Source organism: Macaca fascicularis, chromosome 3 (assembly GCF_037993035.2).
Source record: "Macaca fascicularis isolate 582-1 chromosome 3, T2T-MFA8v1.1".
Lineage (NCBI taxonomy): Eukaryota > Metazoa > Chordata > Mammalia > Primates > Cercopithecidae > Macaca > Macaca fascicularis.
In genome coordinates, this window is record NC_088377.1 from 38,195,715 (window position 1) to 38,214,402 (window position 18,688).

General features: G+C 49.5%; 1 protein-coding gene and 1 non-coding gene across 2 annotated transcripts in view; both read left to right on the top strand.

Annotated features, from left to right (window-relative positions):
- The first annotated feature begins 364 nt into the window (after positions 1 to 364).
- Positions 365 to 18,688, top strand: part of FOXK1 (forkhead box K1) — an 84,671-nt gene continuing 66,347 nt past the window's right edge. The window contains exon 1 of the mRNA XM_005549048.5: positions 365 to 950. Within this exon, the coding sequence (XP_005549105.3) occupies positions 379 to 950 (572 nt within the window). The 5' untranslated portion in view covers positions 365 to 378. The remainder of the gene's footprint in view (positions 951 to 18,688) is intronic.
- Positions 7,687 to 7,794, top strand: LOC123572675 (small nucleolar RNA U13). Its single transcript, XR_006697224.2, has one exon. It is a non-coding gene; the product is annotated as a small nucleolar RNA U13 (small nucleolar RNA).

Below are 18,688 nucleotides of genomic sequence, written 5' to 3' on the forward strand. Positions count from 1 at the left end.
TTCCTTTCTCCAGTGACCCAGGCTCAAAACTTTCCAGATGGGCATTTCAAGGGTCCCCTGTTCCCCCCATGGAGGAAAGGGCGTCCACCGGCTGCAGCCCCGCGGGCAGGGGGCTAGGTGCGCCGGGTCCAGCTCTCCGGGGGACCCCCCAGCCCTGCCAGCACAGGCCTCGCCCCCGGCCCCCAGCTGGCGCGCGCCGCGTGGGCTGCGCTGGGCGGGACCGGCGGGCCGGCGAGGCGCACGGTGGGCTGGGAGGCTCCGCTCCGCGCTGGCGCGATCTGGTCCGGGTTTCCGCGCCCGCCCAGCGCCCCGGCCTCCCCGCCCCCCGCGCCGCCGCTGCAGCCGCCGCCGCCGGAGGCCGCTCGGAGCCGCGCGAACATGGCCGAAGTCGGCGAGGACAGCGGCGCCCGCGCCCTGCTCGCGCTGCGCTCGGCGCCCTGCAGCCCCGTGCTGTGCGCCGCAGCCGCCGCCGCCGCCTTCCCCGCGGCCGCGCCCCCGCCGGCCCCAGCGCAGCCCCAGCCTCCGCCTGGGCCGCCGCTGCCGCCGCCGCCGCCGCTGCCTCCCGGCGCGATCGCGGGCGCGGGCTCCTCCGGGGGCTCCTCCGGGGGCTCCTCCGGGGTATCCGGAGACTCCGGGGGCGCGGGCGCGGCGCCGGCCCTGGTGGCCGCGGCGGCCGCCTCGGTGCGGCAGAGCCCGGGGCCGGCGCTGGCGCGGCTGGAGGGCCGCGAGTTCGAGTTCCTCATGCGCCAGCCCAGCGTCACCATCGGCCGCAACTCGTCGCAGGGCTCGGTGGACTTGAACATGGGCCTGTCCAGCTTCATCTCGCGGCGCCACCTGCAGCTCAGCTTCCAGGAGCCGCACTTCTACCTGCGCTGCCTCGGCAAGAACGGCGTCTTCGTGGACGGGGCCTTCCAGCGGCGCGGCGCGCCCGCCTTGCAGCTGCCCAAGCAGTGAGTGCCCCCGCGACCCCCGCCGCCCGCACCCGGGGCTCACCCCCGACCTCGATCTCTGAGGCCCAGACCTGGGGATCCCCCTACAGCCTACCTGGCCTGAGCCCCCACCACCCCCAGCCACCCCCGTTAACCCCCGACCGGCCTGGACCCCGGGGTCAACCCCGACCCCCGCCTCCTGGGTCCCTGGGGTCACCTAGACCCCAATTCTGGACCCTCCGGCCTGAGGATTCTCCTCCACTTTCGCCGGCCTGGACACCCCGTCGCTCCCGACCTCCACCGGCCTGTACTCGGGTCAACCCCTACCCACACTTCGCGGCTCCTGGGGTCACCCCTGACCTCATCTCCCACCGGCCTGGGCTCCTGGAGCCACCCCTACCCCAAGCCCACCTGGCTGGGCTTCTTAGGTCACCCCTGACCCAGATCCCTGCTGTCCCCCAGCTCCCACTGGCCTGGACTCGGTGGTCATTCTTAACTCCTACTGGCCTAGATCCCTGCGGTCGTTTACGTCCCCACCCCGCGTAAACACGCAAGGTCAACCATGACCCCCACTTCCTAGGCCCCCCCCCCGGGCCACCCCGACCACTAACCCCACAAGCCTGGGCTCGCAGGGCCACTCCCACCCCAGCTCCGCCCAGCTGGACACTGAGGTCACCCTGACCCCAGTCCCTGTTTCTTGGGCCTGGGGATCACCCTCAACCCTTCCAGGTCACCCCGGACCCCCACCAGCTTGAACTCCAGGGTCACCCCAGCCTGGCCTGGTTTTCAGGACTACCCCCGACCCCCACCAGCCAGGGCCTCAAGTCACCTCAGTGCCTGATCCCTGCGGTCCTGGACCCCAGTGGCCACCTCTGACCCTGTCTGGTCTGGACCCTTGGATCACCCCGACCCCATCCAGTCTGGGTCCTGGGGGGCCCCAGCACACTCACCCAGGACAGTGGGAAGGGTGTTGCTCCGGGAAGTGCGAGCTCCCTAGTAGTTTGCACTGTGCTGAAGGAGCAGAGGCCTGGCAGGGAGAGGAGAGGACAGGAAGCCTGTGCCTCAGTTTACCTCGCCAGTGAGTGCTCCTGGGATGGAGTAGCAGGACCCCAAGCTCAAATTAGATTCCCCTGGGCCCGAGGTCGCCGGGGCAGAGAGACCCAGTTGGGCCTGGATGGCTGCCCAGGCCTGTTGGTGCCTTTTCAAAGCATCCCATGGTCACCTCCTGCCCATTCCGGTTCCCTCCTTTCCAGCTCCACCGCCCGCCCTCCGCACCCTGTGCTCTGCCCCGGACCTCAAGGTCTGTTGATGAGGAGAAAGCCTGTTTAATTACTCATTTCCTCTGGAGCCACTTTCTTTTTCTATTTAGTGATTGCCTCTAACTCATCACCAGTGTTTATATTTCTTCAATGTGGTTCTTGTTCCAGGGTTGTCTGTCTAATTACTCCCTTTTATAAACGCCTTGCGTCTGGGGAATTTTTGCTGGGGTAATTCCCAGGGCCCAAAGTTTGTGTCTGTAAACTTCTCCCCATTTTTAGAGTCTTGGCATGTTTGGTTACAAATATCGCATTGAATAATTTACAATGCAACATCAACAATGACTCACTCCCTCTTGGGGCGTGAGAGGGGAAGTATACCTTTTCCTAGCCATGCTGAAAGGTGTGCATTTTGGTAAAATCAGAACCCAGGAGATAACAAAGTTGTTCTTTGCCTCAGTTATTACTCTGTTCTCTCTTTTCCATAACCAATGTACTCTCTTCTGTTTGGGGCCATTAAATGCATTTGCTGGCCACTCTCCCTTCCAGTAAGAAAATGACAGGTAGGCTCCCCAGGCCCCCCTTAGAGACCTGCTTTACAGATGCACTTTTATGTAACTCAGGTTCACCAAGTACTTCCATTAAACAGTCTTGTTTTCAGGTTTCCTGCTCCAGCCATGGAAACAGGCACACTCCCCAGTCAGACCCAGCTTTAGTGAATCTTGAAGGAGGTTTTCACGGTATTTTTTTTTTCTAACTCAAGGGGAAAAAATTTCGACCTCAGATTGTCTACAAATAGGCCAGTAGCGGGTTTGTTATTTATGAAATGTTATCAGTGTATACAGTCCTTGCACATTTATGCTCCAGGGAGCTCGTGTTCTCAGTGGGTGCATTACCAGGCATCGTGGTGGAGCTGTCAGGCTACACGGATGCCCGCCCGCTGACTTGGTGCATTAGATGTGTGTGAAGTGCTCGGTGCACTGTGCCTGTCTGTTTTTATTTGACTTCACCTGCACATGTGAGCAATATCTATGTAGGCAGCATGTAAAATTTACAAGAACAAAGCACACGTGCAGAAGGAAAAACATTAAGTGGATGTCTATGTCCACCCTCCTAGAAAAGAGCTGTTTGCTTCTTTTGTCTTTCTTTTTTTTTTTTGTCACGGAGTCTTGCTCTGTTGCCCAGAGTGGTGTGCAATGGCTCACTGCAAACTCCACCTCCTGGGTTCAAGTGATTCTCCTGCCTCAGCCTCCCGAGTAGCTGGGATTACAGGCACATACCACCACGCCAGGCTAATTTTTTGGATTTTTAGTAGAGATGGGGTTTCGCTGTGTTAGCCAGGATGGTCTCGATCTCCTGACTTTGTGATCTGCCCCCCTCGGCCTCCCAAAGTGCTGGGATTACAGACGTGAGCCACTGTACCTGGCCTCACTTTTTTTTTTAATTTTAGAAAACTTATACCTAAGTAGTCATATATGTAGCACAGGCTGTTACAAACTTCTTTTTGGTTAGGTAGATTCTTTTTTTTTTTTCGAGATGGAGTCTGCTCTGTCGCCCAGGCTGGAGTGCAGTGGCGCGATCTCAGCTCACTGCAAGCTCTACCTCCCGGGTTCACGCCATTCTTCTGCCTCAGCCTCCCAGGGAGCTGGGACTACAGGCGCCCGCCACCATGCTCGGTTAATTTTTTGTATTTTTAGTAGAGACGGAGTTTCACCGTGTTAGCCAGGATGTTCTCGATCTCCTGACCTTGTGATCCTCCCGCCTCAGCCTCCCAAAGTGCTGGGATTACAAGCGTGAGCCACCGCACCCTGCCTGGTTAGGTAAAGATTCTTAAGTCTGGCCGGGCGTGGTGGCTCATACCTGTAATCCCAGCACTTTGGGAGGCCAAGGTGGGTGGATCACTTGAGTTCAGGAGTTCAAGACCACCCTGGTCAATATGGTGAAACCTTGTCTCTACTAAAAATACAAAAATTAGCTGGGCGTGGTGGCTTGTGCCTGTAGTCCCAGCTACTTGGGAGGCTGAGGCAGAAGAATCGCCTGAACCCGGGAGGCGGAGGTTGCAGTGAGCTGACATCACGCCACTGTACTCTATCCTGGGCGACAGAGCAAGACTCCATCTCAATAAAAAACAAAACAAAACAAAAAACAAAAAATGCTTCTTAAGCCTGTTACGTTGAAAGTCATCAAGAAATTTTAAGGATTTCAGAGCAAGGAAGTTAGATGCTTAAGTTTTTGTCACCCTAAATGGGAAATTCACCACCGAATGTCAGGAATTACTGTGTCTGTTTTCTCTCGGGCTTTGGTACCTGCTATTGCCATTGCTACTGGAAATTGTGAATTTCTTTACTGTAAACTACAAATTTTCTTGCCGCGTTGGAATGTGATTGCCTTGGATGTGCTTGGATTTGGTGGGAGGTCTATGGGAGGTCTATGGACGTGCTTGGATTTGGTGGGAGGTTGGTGCCCACACCATTTTCCAAAGCTGTGTGATCCGGGGCCGCCCTCTTCACCTTGGGACAGGTGCATGCCACACACACTTCCTATACGGCTCCCACTCAGGAAGGATGCCAGAATTCACCCCTATTTGTTACTGGAGGTATATAATTCCAAATCTTCAATATTTTTAATTATTGGTGGGGGAAATAAAAATGACTTGTGACCCAGCTTAGAGCTGATCTCGCTCCACTGGGTGTCTGACAGTATGCGTGGTGGGTAAGCATCTTGCCAGAGCCCCCAGGCACAGGGGAGAGTGCGTGGATTCTGATTCAGGTTTGCTTGGTGTTGAGTTGAAGGAACTGCCCGGGTGTCCGTCATAGCGTTTCTCCTAGACCATAAGCTCCCTGTAGCTGGGGCCGAGAATTTATGATCTTTCACCAGAGACCTAGCGCAGGCACTGGCTGGTATTAGGTACACAGCAACTGAGTTCTGTTTGTTGAGTGAACAAATTAATGACTAAATGAATTTGCAGCTTCCATAGGAGAAAAACAGTGTCATCGATTTAGCCTGGTGTCCTAAAAGCACCATGAGCCTGTCATGGGGGGAATTCAGACAGCCTTCTTCGGTTATGGGGAAGTGGGAGTGAGGTGTGTGTGTGCTGTCATTCTTGATGCCACTTAATTTTTTCTTTTTTTTTTTTGAGATGGAGTCTCTCTGTTCCCCAGGCTGGAGTGCAGTGGTGCCATCTCGGCTCACTGCAAGCTCCGCCTCCCGGTTCACGCCATTCTCCTGCCTCAGCCTCCTGAGTAGCTGGGACTACAGGCGCCTGCTACCACGCCCTGCTAATTTTTTGTATTTTTAGTAGAGACGGGGTTTCACCATGTTAGCCAGGATGGTTTTGATCTCCTGACCTTGTGATCCATCCGCCTCAGCCTCCCAAAGTACTGGGATTACTGACATGAGCCACCGCGCCCGACCTTTTTTCCCCTTTTTACATAGTTAATGTGTCCAACTGAATTCTTGGTTTGTTTGTTTGTTTTTGTTTTTTTGCGACAGAGTTTCACCATGTTGGCCAGGCTGGTCTGGAACTCCTGACCTCAGGTGATCCACCCACCTTAGCCTCTCAAAAGTGCTCGGATGTCAGGCGTGAGCTGCTGCGCCCGGCCCCAACTGAATTCTTGATGCCACTTAATTTTGAATTTCAATTATCCAATTCAAAATTCAAAAAATTTGTTTTTCTCATGAACCTGAGACCCTGTGTGTATCCCATACTTGCTTTTCTCTCTTTCTCTGCAACCTTTTCCCCCAGTATTTTTATAGTAAATGTGGATTGCTTGAATAATTACAATGAGAATGAGACTTCTGTTTGTGGTAACTTTGAGTGGTAAGATTCATATGGGTGTCTTTTTTTCTTTATACTTTTCTGTGTTTTCCATGTTTTCTGAAGTGAACGTGGTTACTTTTTAAAATTATTTTTTAATTCGGTAGAGACGGGGTCTCACCATGTTGCCCAGGTTAGTCTGGAACTCCTGGCCTCAAACGATCCTCCCACCTTGGCCTCCTAAAGTGTTGGGATTACAGGCGTGAGCCACTATGCCCAGCTTCTTTTTTAAAAACACACTTTTTATCATGGACAATTTCAAACATAGACGTAGAGTAACAAGCTTCCACATGGCTGTTGCCGGCTTCAGCAGCTATCATCGTGTGGCAGACTTCTTTATCTTCGCCCCCATTCACCTTTCCCCCTCGCCCCAGTTATTTAGAAGCAAATCACAGATGTCATCTTACTTTGTCTATAAATATTTCAACCAAAATTTCTAGAAGATAAGAATTCTTAAAAAAAAAAAAAAACACAGTGTCATTATCACACCTAAAAAATGAATAATAATTTCTTACTGTCCTCGAATAATCAGTGCGTAGGTTTCTCTTACCGTCTGCATAGTTATTTTCTTTTCTTTTTTTTTTTGAGACAGAGTCTTCGCTCTGTCGCACAGGCTAGCGTGCAGTGGCACTATCTTGGCTCACTGCAACCTCCACCTCCCAGGTTCAAGCGATTCTCCTGCCTTGGCCTCCTAAGTAGCTGGGATTACAGGCATGCAACACCACACCCGACTCATTTTTGTTTTTAGTAGAGACGGGGTTTCGCATATTGGCCAGTCTAGTCTCGAACTCCTGTCTCCAGTGATCCGCCCGCCTCAGCCTCTCAAAGTGTTGAGATTACAGGCGTGAGCCCCCAGGCCCGGCACCCGCTGCTTTTTTCTCATGGGGTCTTTTGTCCTGTGTAGTTCCTCATACCTGCCTTTGCAATTGGGTTCTGCCAGCATCTGTTCACTATGTCCCTTCCCCTTGTCATTTCTATAAACTGGTGACTAGACCCGGGGATTCCATCAGACTCAAGTGTGTTTTGTTTTGCTTTGTTTTGCTTTTTTTTTTTTTTTTTGCCAGAACTGCCTTATAGGTGGTGGTGCATGCAGAGGTGAAAATGTCTGGGTGTCCCCCCTAATTTGTAACATTAGCAGCTTTTGGTGGTCATTGCCTGGGTCCCTTAATTTGTTCTTACCTGTACTTTTTTTTTTTTTTTTGAGATGGAGTTTCACTCTTGTCACCCAGGATGGAGTGCAGTGGCACCATCTTGGTTCATTGCAACCCCTGCCTCCCAGGTTCAAGCAATTCTCCTGCCTCTGCCTCCTGAGTAGCTGGGATTGCAGGCGTCGACCACCATGCCTGGCTAATTTTTGTATTGTTAGTAGAGAGGGGGTTTCGCCATGTTACCCAGGCCAGTGTTGAACTCCTGACCTCAGGTGATCCGCCTACCTCAGCCTCCCGGAGTGCTGGGATTGCAGATGTGAGCCACCGCGGCCGGCCACCTGTACTTTTTTGTAGTTCGTTTTGGCTGCCAGCGTGGATAGTGCCTGGGTTACCATGCCCCAGCTGCTGAGAGGTGCATTGTGAATGGCAGGTGTTATGGATCACAGCCTCTGCACATGTGCCAGGAGAAAAAGTAATTGTAACCACCAAAGCGTTTTACTACATAAATGTTTTAGCCCCTATAAAAACATCCGGAGATCCTTTTGTTGTTCGTGAGCCTGACAATTGGGTGTTTTCACGCGGCGGCATCTGAGATGTGCCACCCTGGAACCTTGTTACGACGTGGGCACATTACCTGTCTGACCTGAAAAACAATTAATAAATAAAACATACAGAAGCCAGTTTTGCGTGGCTATTTCCAACTGGTCACTTGAAGAATATCGAATTATACAATTACTTACACATTGTATAACCATCATAAAATTAGTCACAGATTGACATGACATTATCTTGAAATTAATTGGAAAAGTACCCCAGACCTGGGGAAGTCGAACGCCTCACTACGCGGCATCAAGGATGGTCATGGCATTCCTCTTCTCCTGGGGTTTTCCCACCCTTGTCACTGCCCTCACCCAGTCCCCTTAGGTGACCCAGCGCCTGGGTGGCTCATGCTTGGCTGGTGCAGGAGTGGGCGTATGTGCTGAGCTGGGCTTTGCACTTGGGACAAGAGAGGGTGTCAGATCAGTCTCTTTCCAGCGGGTAGACGTGAAAACTCAGATGGTGCTGTCTCGCTTCTCCATGTGAAGGATCAGCCTGCAGTGCCAAAGGTGACGGGAAGAGCTGTGATTAGGGAGGGTTGGTCTCTTAGTGAAGGAAGCCATGGAGGAGACAAAGAGGGGCATCGGGCCTGACTCCTGAGACCTGGTGGCCCCAGGACCGGAGAGGAGCAGATCCAGGTGCAGGATCTGCTGAAGGAAGGAACGTTCCTGTTGGGTGATGGTTTTGAACCAGACCTGGGGAGAACAATCACTGCTGTAGAGGTTAGTGGGGAGCTGCTTCGCGGAACAGGGTGAAGCTTTAGTTTTAGTCCGGTGGTATCTTGATAGTCAAAAAATGAAATGCGGCATCTCCAAATAAAGTCTTTATTCTGGTTTTTTGCTAGTTGGCAGTTATTGTGTATCACATGTGTTTGTTCCAAGTTAGACTGTCAACTTGTTAAAAGTTACTTTAAAAAGCTCTGTGGGCATGTAGCAAGTACATTGGGTCGATGTTAAAAATATGAGCCACTTTCTAGTATTTGGTGCACGTTGAATTTTTTGGGCTTGCCGCCTTAAGAGAACTTACATAGGATTTTAAAAGTCAGTCTCTGAGGAGGGTGCTGTCATGTAGTATTATTGAACTGAATTTAGAATATTCGCATGAAAGCCTTTGTCATATTGATGGAGGAATAGGGTTTGTGGGTGCTAAAAGTGTAGGATGTAGTGGTGTTCTTATTTAGTATTTTTGAAAAGACGCAGCTATGTTTAAAATTGTGTGCTGAAATGAGACTAAAGCATTTGATTTGGAGATAGAGTAATTTACGATTTGCTGTTTTTGCATCTTGTGAATGTCAGAGGATAAACTTGCTAAATTAATGACAACTCAAATTGCAGCAATGCCTCATTTCCATAATTACCCTACATTTAAAGCATTTCATATTAAAATGAGAGGATTGTATAAAATGTTTTTAGTTTGATTTCCTGGAAATAGGCCCCTGCATCGTGACTCGTTGGGTGATCTTGCACTTAATTTTCATTGCGACTATTACTTTTCACGAGTTTCTAGTTTCCTGGTAAAATGTTGCCGGGTAATTAAAAAGGATAAAAACCAGAATGTGCGTGTGAGTGTAGCTGGTGAGTTTACAAAGCAAAACCAAGAAGGCGTGCGGCTTGCTGCCAGGAGTCGGAGGAACCAGGGTTCAAGAACTCGCCTCACCTGACCCATTTCTACAGTGTTGACAATGTATGTTTTCCTTGGATGCTGTGAAGATGAGTTCGGGCGTGTTTTGCTTTACTTAAACATAACAGTTCCATCATTAAATCATGAACTGCTTGCAAAGCATAGCTTTTCTCTCCTAAGACTACTTTTCAAGAGGTATACAAACTGATCAATAGGCATACAGAATACAGATGGGGAATTTTTTTTTTTTTTTTTTTTTTTTTTGAGACAGAGCCTCCATCTGTCTCCCAGGCTGGAGTGTAGTGGGGCGATCTCAGCTGACTGCGACCTCCGCCTCCCAGGTTCAAGCAATTCTCCTGCCTCAGCCTCCCAAGTAGCTGGCATAACAGGCACGCGCCACCACGCTTAGCTAATTTTTGTATTTTTAGTAGAGACGGAGTTTTACTGTGTTGGCCAGGCTGGTCTCGAACTCTTGACCTCAAATGATCCACCCACCTCAGCCTCCCAAAGTGCTAGGATTACAGGCGTGAGCCACCACGCCCGGCCCTGGTGGGGATTATATACATGATTTGATGAAGAAGAATCTCGTCTGTCCTCAGTCTTGCATCGAACCTTGCTGGGAAAGGTGTGAACTGTCTTTCGTATGTTTCCTCAGAGGACGCTGAGCTCTGATCATGTTGCCGCCCTGCCCAGAAACCTCGGTAGCTCCCATGTTCCCAGGGGGTGAGGCCCTGCCCCTCAGCAGAGACCCCGGTATTCTGAAGCTGCTTCCCTAACCTGTTCCCCTAAGTGTCAAAGGGCATTGTTCTCTTTGGGCAGAATGACTGCTGGACATTCTGTGCTCATACGAGCAATTCCTAGATGTGTTTTAGTCTCAGGACATTTTTATACTCTTAAACTCCTACACATTACTGGGGATCCCAAAGAGCTTCGGTTTATACAGGCTCTATCTGTTGACGCTGACCGTATTAGAAATTAAAATATACATATTTATTCATCTACTCAAAAATAGCAATAATACTCTATTTCAAAAAATATTTTTATGAAAAAAATATATTCCCTCCCCCCAAAAAAATAGAATAAGAGGTTTTTTGGTAGAACTCTGTAATGTCTGGCTTAATAGAAGACAGCTGGAATCCATGGCTGCTTCTGCTTTTAGTCGGCGTTGATGCATGTTTAGGCTGAAGTACATGGAGAAAAGCCAGCCTCCTGAGGATACGTAGTTGGAAAAGGGAGTGTTTTTGTAGCCTTTTCAGATATTGCGGATGTTCCTGGATACCTCACTAAAACCTGACAAGGGATAGTTTCTTTTGTTGTTGTTTTTGTTTTGAGACAGAGTTTCGCTCTGTTGCCCAGGCTGGAGTGCAGTGGCACGATCTCAGCTCACTGCAACCTCTGCCTCCCAGGTTCAAGCGATACTTCTGCCTCAGCTTCCTGAGTAGCTGGGATTACAGGCATGTGCCACCACGCCCGGCTAATTTTGTATTTTTAGTAGAGACAGGGTTTCATCATGTAAGCCAGCTGATCTCGAACTCCTGACCTCAGGTGATCTGCCTGCCTCGGCCTCCCAAAGTGCTGGGATTACAGGCGTGAGCCACTGCGCCTGGCTGGGTAATTTCTTTTTATTTATTTATTTATTTTTTTGAGACAGCGTCTTGCTCTGTCGCCCAGGCTAGAGTGCAGTGGTGCAATCATAGCTCACTGTAGCCTCGCCCTCCTGGGCGCAAACAGTCCTCCTGCCTCAGCCTCCCAAGTAGCTGGGACTACAAGTGAGCACCACCAAACCAGTTAATTTCTTTTATTTATTTATTTAATTAGTTAGTTAGTTAGTTAGTTACTTTTGGTCGAGATGGGGTCTTGCCGCGTTTCCCTGGCTGGTCTCAAACTCCTGGCCTTAAGTCATCCTCTGCTGTAATATCCATGGATGTTTTATACTGTGTTACGTTAAAACCCGTTGCTCTATCTTTCATTTTGAATGAATCTTTTGGCACCTCTGTGTGATTTTGTAACATCATACTTGGCCATTGGGAAGATTATTGATTGAGTTATGCAGATCTTCTAATGTTAATATAATTATACAAAACAAAGTCTGTTTTATCCTGAGGTTCAGCTCATAGTTAAACTTGGTCTCTTCAAACCTAGTAAGCTGTGTTTTTAAAAACAGGGATCTTTTATAGGAAAATGCTTTTTGTAGTCAGTTAATTTTTAAATCTGTTTTAAAAGTTGAATGACACAGCATATTTTTTAATAGACTTTTTATAGAGCAGTTTTAGGTTCACAGCAAAAGCATATTTTTATAGAAATAAAGTTATATAATTTAGTCATTGGCCTTATTAGCATCTTATGACATGACTTGGCTAAATTTAGTGTATTTTTTTAAATGCACAGTAATTTTTTTTTTTTTTTTTTTGAGACGGAGTCTTGCTCTGTCACCCAGGCTGGAGTGCAGTGGCCGGATCTCAGCTCACTGCAAGCTCCGCCTCCCAGGTTCACGCCATTCTCCTGCCTCAGCCTCCGGAGTAGCTGGGACTACAGGTGCCCACCACCTCGCCCAGCTAGTTTTTTGTATTTTTTAGTAGAGACGGGGTTTCACCGTGTTAGCCAGGATGGTCTCAATCTCCTGACCTCGTGATCCGCCCGTCTCGGCCTCCCAAAGTGCTGGGATTACAGGCTTGAGCCACCGCGCCCGGCCCACAGTAATTTTTTGATGATTTAGGGTGGCACAATTCATCCTGTTAGTTACTGCCGTTATTTTCCGCGGGGGCCTCTGTCCCCCAGGCTGCTCTCTGATGGTGCCCCTAGCCTTTCAGCCACTGATGTGGGTGTCCCCTCCCCTTGAGAACAGTAGAGCGATGGGGGAGGTGGGACAGGGTTGGGATGTCCCAGATGAGTCCTAAAGTCAGTAACAGAATTTGTCTTTGTTTGTTTGTTTGTTTTGTTTTTTGTTTGTTTGATTGATTTTGAGACGATCTTGTTCTGTTGCCCAGGCTGGTCTCCAACTCCTAGGCTCAAGTGATCCTCTAGCCTCTGCCTCCCAATGTGCTCAGGTGTGAGCCACCTCACCTGACTGCAAATAATCTCTTTAAAAAAATAACAAAACTTTTTTTTTTTTGTAGAGACAGGGCATTGTTGTCCAGGCTGGAGTACAGTGGCGTGATCACAGCTCACCGTAGCCTCTAACTCCTGGGCTCAAGCGATCCTCCTGCCTCAGCCTTCTAAGTAGCTGATACTACAGGTGCCCACCACCATGCCTGGCTAATTTTTTAAAATTATTTTTATAGAGACCAGTGTCTCACTATGTTGCCCAGACTGGTCTTGAACTCCTGGGCTCCCATGATCCTCCCACATGGGCTTCCCAAGATGTTGGGGTTATAGGCCTGGGCCATGCACCCAGCCAGAATGGGTTTGTATGGAGACAGTGTTGTGTGGGATTTTTCATGAAACTTTTCTAAGTTTTTGTTGTTGTTGTTTTGTTGTTGTTTTTTTTTTAACTTCGAAACATTTACATCAAAATAAGCAGACTTTTTGAAAAACTATGCCACTTTGGATAAACATAAAAATTCATTTTCTCCCTCCCCAGTCTGATAGGAACTCTTGGGGAAATTTCTCTCTCTCTCTCTTTTCCTTCTCACTGGAAATCACAGTAAATCAGCAGTACACCGAGAATAAAAGCAATCTTCTGCCTGTTCTGAAAAAACTTTGCTTTTTGTGATTTGTATCATGAGGGTGAAGGGTCCTTACTGTTTTTTCAAACATACAGTTGTGACAGAGGCTCCTCCCAGCCCCACCCACGGACCCCAACAGTGCCCGGTCTTACAAATGGATTCTGGGGCTTGGTCTTTGTTTTTGTTGGGGGCAGCATATGGAACCCAAAAATAATATCACAGCCTAGATTTGGAGCTTTGTGCCAGCTTTGTCTGTAGGATGACCGGTGTGGGTCTCACCTGGTGGCCGGGAGTCCACAGGGGTCTATTAGCAGCAGGGAGCTGCAGGGCGCCTGTCAGCGGAGACCGTCTCATTCCCCAAACCTAGAAGCCAGAGGGACTGACGCCCGGATAAATGCATAAGCTGCCGCGGGTGGGGTTAGTCGTCTATAGAAAACCTTCCCCAAAATACACCCTCCCATCCTGTGACTTGGATACAGTTTACTGATGAAATTAGGGAATCTCCTACCCCTTACCAAGAAGCTGTGGCTGGAACTTAGTCAATGAAAAATGATTTGTAAACTTAGTAACTCTTTGGAGCTGACTTCGAAAGAATGTTTAAAATGATAGCTGATACTGCCAGACAACAGAGCAGGCCGGCCTTAGCCATGAGGTTCCAGAAGAAGGAAAACTGCAGAGTTTGTGTTCGCTACCTCTGCCCTTGGGATGGAGCCATTCTGTCTGCTTGGCCTTACAGCCCTGGCATTGGGAACAGTGATTCATCGCCGTTTGATGAAAACATCTTTCCCTTAAGAACATCCACCTCCCTCGGGTTGGAGTCCATATTAACCAGGGAACACTTGCAGCCCTAATTTGGTTCCTAACCTGCAGAAAGATTCTGCTAGAATCTCCACCTTCCTTTGCAATTCTCTTTTTCTCTGTAAGTTGTGGTGTGGACAGATTTTACAGGCCTGCCCACCCTTGGATTGGCCAGTCAGGGATTGGCCATGGCGAGTCTAGAACTTTCTGTGGTGGTAGAAATGTTTTATATCTGTGCTGTCCAACATGGCTGCCACTAGGCATGTATGGCTGTTGAGTGTTTGAAATGTGGCTCAAGGCCGGGCGTGGTGGCTCGCGCCTGTAATCCCAGCACTTTGGGAGGCCAAGGTGAGAGGATCACCTGAGGTCAGGAGTTTGAGACCACCCTGGCCAACATGGTGAAACCCCGTCTCTACTAAAAATACAAAAATTAGCTGGGCATGGAGGCTCACGCCTGTAGTCCCAGCTACTCGGGAGGCTGAGGCAGGAGAATCACTTGAACTTGGGAGGTGGAGGTGGCAGTGAGCTGAGATCGTGCCACTGCATTCCAGCCTGGGCAACAGAGCAAAACTCTGTCTCAAAAATAATAATGATAATAAAAATAAAATGAAATGTGGCTCATGTCACTACAGAACTGAATTTTTCATTTGGCTTTAGTAATTTTTTTTTTCTTTTTTTTCTTTTTTTTGGAGACAGGGTCTCACTCTGTCGCCCAGGCTAGGGTACAGTGGTGCAATCGTGGCTCACTGCAGCCTCTAGCTCCCAGGGCTCAGATGATCCTCCCATCTCAGCCTCCTGGGCAGCTGGGACTACAGGTGTGTGCCACTACACCCTGCTCATTTTTGTATTTTTTATAGAGACAGGGTTTTACCATGTTGTTCAGGCTGGTCTTGAACTCCTGGGTGCAAGCAATCCACCCACCTCAACCTCCCAAAGTGCTGAGATTATACACGTGAGCCACCGCCTCTGGCCCCAGTGTTAGTTTTTAAGATAAATTGAAGTGGCCATACACGCTGCTGGTCAGCAGTGCCCTTGAAGAGTTGCAGGTCTGCGAGTTCCCTGGTGACTGGGCGTGGCCACTGCCTCAGTTTATCCCATTGACCTCACTGGCACAAGTATGATTTTCTGCAGTTGGCTTTGAAGTGGAAATAATCGGGAAGGTCTGGTCAAGGCTGTGGGATTTTGCAGACCACCGAAGTTGTCTGTGGTCACAAGGTGTCCTAAGGCAGGAAGCCCGCCCACCAAAGTTGTCTGTGGTCACAGGGCGTCCTAAGGCAGGGAGCCTGCCCACCAGACCTCTGTTAAAGGCTCTTTATGAAATGTCTTGTGGCCTGGCATGGTGGCTCCCACCTGTAATCCCAGCACTTTGGGAGGCTGAGGTGGGTGGATCAACTGAGTCAGGAGTTCAAGACCAATCGGCTAACATGGTGAAACCCCGCCTCTACTAAAAATACAAAAATTAGCCAGGCGTGGTGGCTCATGCCTGTAATCCCGGCACTTTGGGAGGCCGAGGTGGGAGGATCACCTGAGGTCTGGAGTTCGAGACCAGCCTGACCAATATGGAGAAACTCCATCTCTACTAAAAATACAAAATCAACTGGGTGTGGTGGCACATGCCTGTGGTCCCAGCTACTCGGGAGGCTGAGGCAGGAGAATTGCTTGAATCCGGGAGGCAGAGGTTGTGATGAGCTGAGATGGCACCATTGCACTCCAGCCTGGGCAACAAGAGCGAAACTCCATCTCAAAAAACAAAAACAAAAACAAAAAACAAAAAACAAAAAAACCCTATAATAATTAGCTGGGTATGGTGGCATGTGCCTGTAATCCCAGCTTATTAGGAGCCTGAGGCAGGAGAATCTCTTGAACCCGGGAGGCAGAGGCTGCAGTGAGCTAAGGTTGTAGCACTGCACTCCAGCCTGGGCAACAGAGCAAGACTCTGTCTCAAAAAAAAAGAAAAAAAAAGAAAAGAGTCTTGTGCTGACTCTGACACCTGACATACATTAGGAGGGGAGGCTTCCATTTGTCCCTGTTTTAACCCTACTTCTTGAAGCCAAAGGAAAGAAACAAATCATCTGAGAGAAGATTCTGATGATTAATAAAGAAGAGGGACAAGCTTGCTGATGTGGGGGAAAAAAATCGTGGAGGCCCTGTCTAGCTTGGATTTCCTGTGCATATTGGCTGTGGGTGGATTACATGTGAGCTCATAAATGCTAATATTTTGCTTATGTCCTTGCAGATTTGTAAATTCCTTGATAAGCAGGCACGTGTCTGTTGTCTACCTGTCACATGGTTGTACCAGGTAGCCTTTGCTTAATAAGCCCTCAGAGTATGTGCTTTGAGCTCATGGAACTTGCGCAGTGGTGATTAAGCATTGGCGTAAATACCGGGTATCTCCGTCTCCCAGAAGCTGCGAGTCCCTCGAGGGCAGGGGCTGGTTCTTTCGGGAGGCATTTTGTTCTCAGTTCCTCGCCCAGTGCCAGTGAAGACACATTTACAGGTGTCATCTGCTATAACCTGCTAGCTCTTCTAATAGATAAACCCCAAAACCTTGCCCATGGAAAGTCCACAGTGGATGTTCCTGAATGGTGGGCAGAAAATGCCTCCTTCGGGCCGGGCGGGGTGGCTCATGCCTGTAATCCCAGCACTTTGGGAGGCTGAGGCGGGTGGATCACTTGAGGCCAGGAGTTCGAGACCAGCCTGGCCAATATGGCCGAAACCCCATCTCTACTAAAAATACAAAAATCAGCCAGGCATGGTAGCGGGTGACTGAGGCAGGAGAATCCCGTGAACCCGGGAGGTGGAGGTCGCAGTGAGCCGAGATCATCCCGCCACTGCACTCCAGCCTGGGCGACGGAGCGAGACTCCGTCTCAATAAACAAAAAAAGAAAATGCCTCCCTCAGGGTGTGATTCAGGGACCCAGGCCAGCACTGTCTGGAGACCGGCGGCCTGGGCATGGCTGTGCCTGCTGCAGTACTGTCTGCATCTAGAGGAAGAGAGGAAGGCTCAGGGGAGGCCAGGCCCAGAAGCAGCAGATCTCACTTCCACTCAAGCCAGTGACCAGAGCTCAGTCTCCGGCCACCCCAAGGGAAGGCAGCATGCTCAGGAATAAGATGGCAGTGGCTCGCTGAACAGCTCGCCAGTGGTCGTGGCCAACTTTTCAGATCAAGGTGGCCAGCTGCAGCCTGTGGGCCAGACTCTGCCAGCCACCTGTGTTTGTAAATAAGTTTTATTGGAACACACCACACACATTTGGTGAGTGCTGTCTGTGGCTCCTGAGCTGAGCCAGAGACCATGTGGACCCCAGAGCCTGCGTTATTTGCTTCTGGCCATGCCCAGTGGCCCGTCTGCACCCCGCTGCCCTAGGCTACAGCCTTCTTCTCTTCCACATCAGTGCGTTTCACCCAGATTCATCAGCACCTTTTATTACCAGTTTCTCTCCACATCGAACCGCCTGTGTTTCTTGTCATGTTGAGTCCTGGGTTTTGGGAATATGAAGATCTTTTTTTCTTATTATTTTGTAAAGGTTAGTGTTTACATACAGGAAAGGTAGGCTGTGTGTGTGTGTGTGTGTGTGTGTGTGTGTGTGTGTGTGCTTCTTTGGTATGAGTTTTATAATACTAATTTTTTTTTTCTTTTTTTGTTTTGAGATGGAGTCTCGCTCTGTCATCCAAACTGGAGTGCAGTGGCACGAACTCAACTCACTGCAACCTCCACTTCTTGGGTTCAAGCGATTCCCCTGCCACAGCCTCCCGAGTAGCTGGGATTACAAGGGTGCGCTATCACGTCCAGCTAGTTTTTGTATTTTTAGTAGAGATGGAGTTTCACCATGTTGGCCAGGCTGGCCTTGAACTCCTGACCTCAAGTGAACCTCCTGCCTTGGCCTCCTAGCGTGCTGGGACTACACGCAAGAGCCACTGCGCCCAGCCCTAATTTATTAACATTTTACATTTTGAAAAAGTTGCACGCCTCCAAAAATGTTGCAAGACGTGTCCAAATAACTCCTGCATGTCCTCTGCCCAGATTTGTTCATTTTTAGTGCTCTGCCATGTTTAGCATTTTCTCTATATATGTATGTTATCTGAGAGTGAGATTTTATATATGTATATGTGTGTATATATATATATATATCGTGCCCTTTTTCTTAATACCACAAGATGCATTTCCTAAGAATAAGGATTTTTTTTTTCTTTTCGCTTCATTATATGCAAGAATAAGGATATTTTATTCATGCCCACCCCAGGACACCCAAAAAGGGGGTGGAGGATATTTTACATAATCACAGTCTGTTATTAAATTTAGGAACATTAATGATGATCCCATATGATTAGCTTATGTGCAGTCCACCTACCCCTTTGTTGTTGTTGTTGTTGTTTGAGATAGGGACTCTGTGTCACCCAGGCTGGAGTGCAGTGGCACGATCATAGCTCACTGCAGCCTTGACTTCCCAGGCTCAAGTGATCCTCCCACCTCAGCCTCCTGAGTGGCTGGGATTACATCCACATGCCACCACACCCTGCTCATTTTTTTCTGTTTCTAAAAGCTGGGTTTTACCATGTTGCCCAGGCTGGTCTCAAACTCCTGAGCTCAAGTGATCCTCCAGCCTTAGCCTCCCGAGTAACTGGAACTATAGGCCCGCGTTACCACGCCCAGCTTACTTTTTATTTTTTATGGAGATGGGGTCTTGCTGTGTTGCCCAGGCTGGCCTCAAACTCCTAGGCTCAAGCGATCCACCTACCTCGGCCTCCCAAAGTCCTGGTGTGACAGGCGTGCACCACTGTGCCCGGCCCACATACCATTTTTGCCATTTGTCCCAGCATCCCCCAGTGCAGTGCTTTGTCCCCAGCTTGGGCTCCAGCC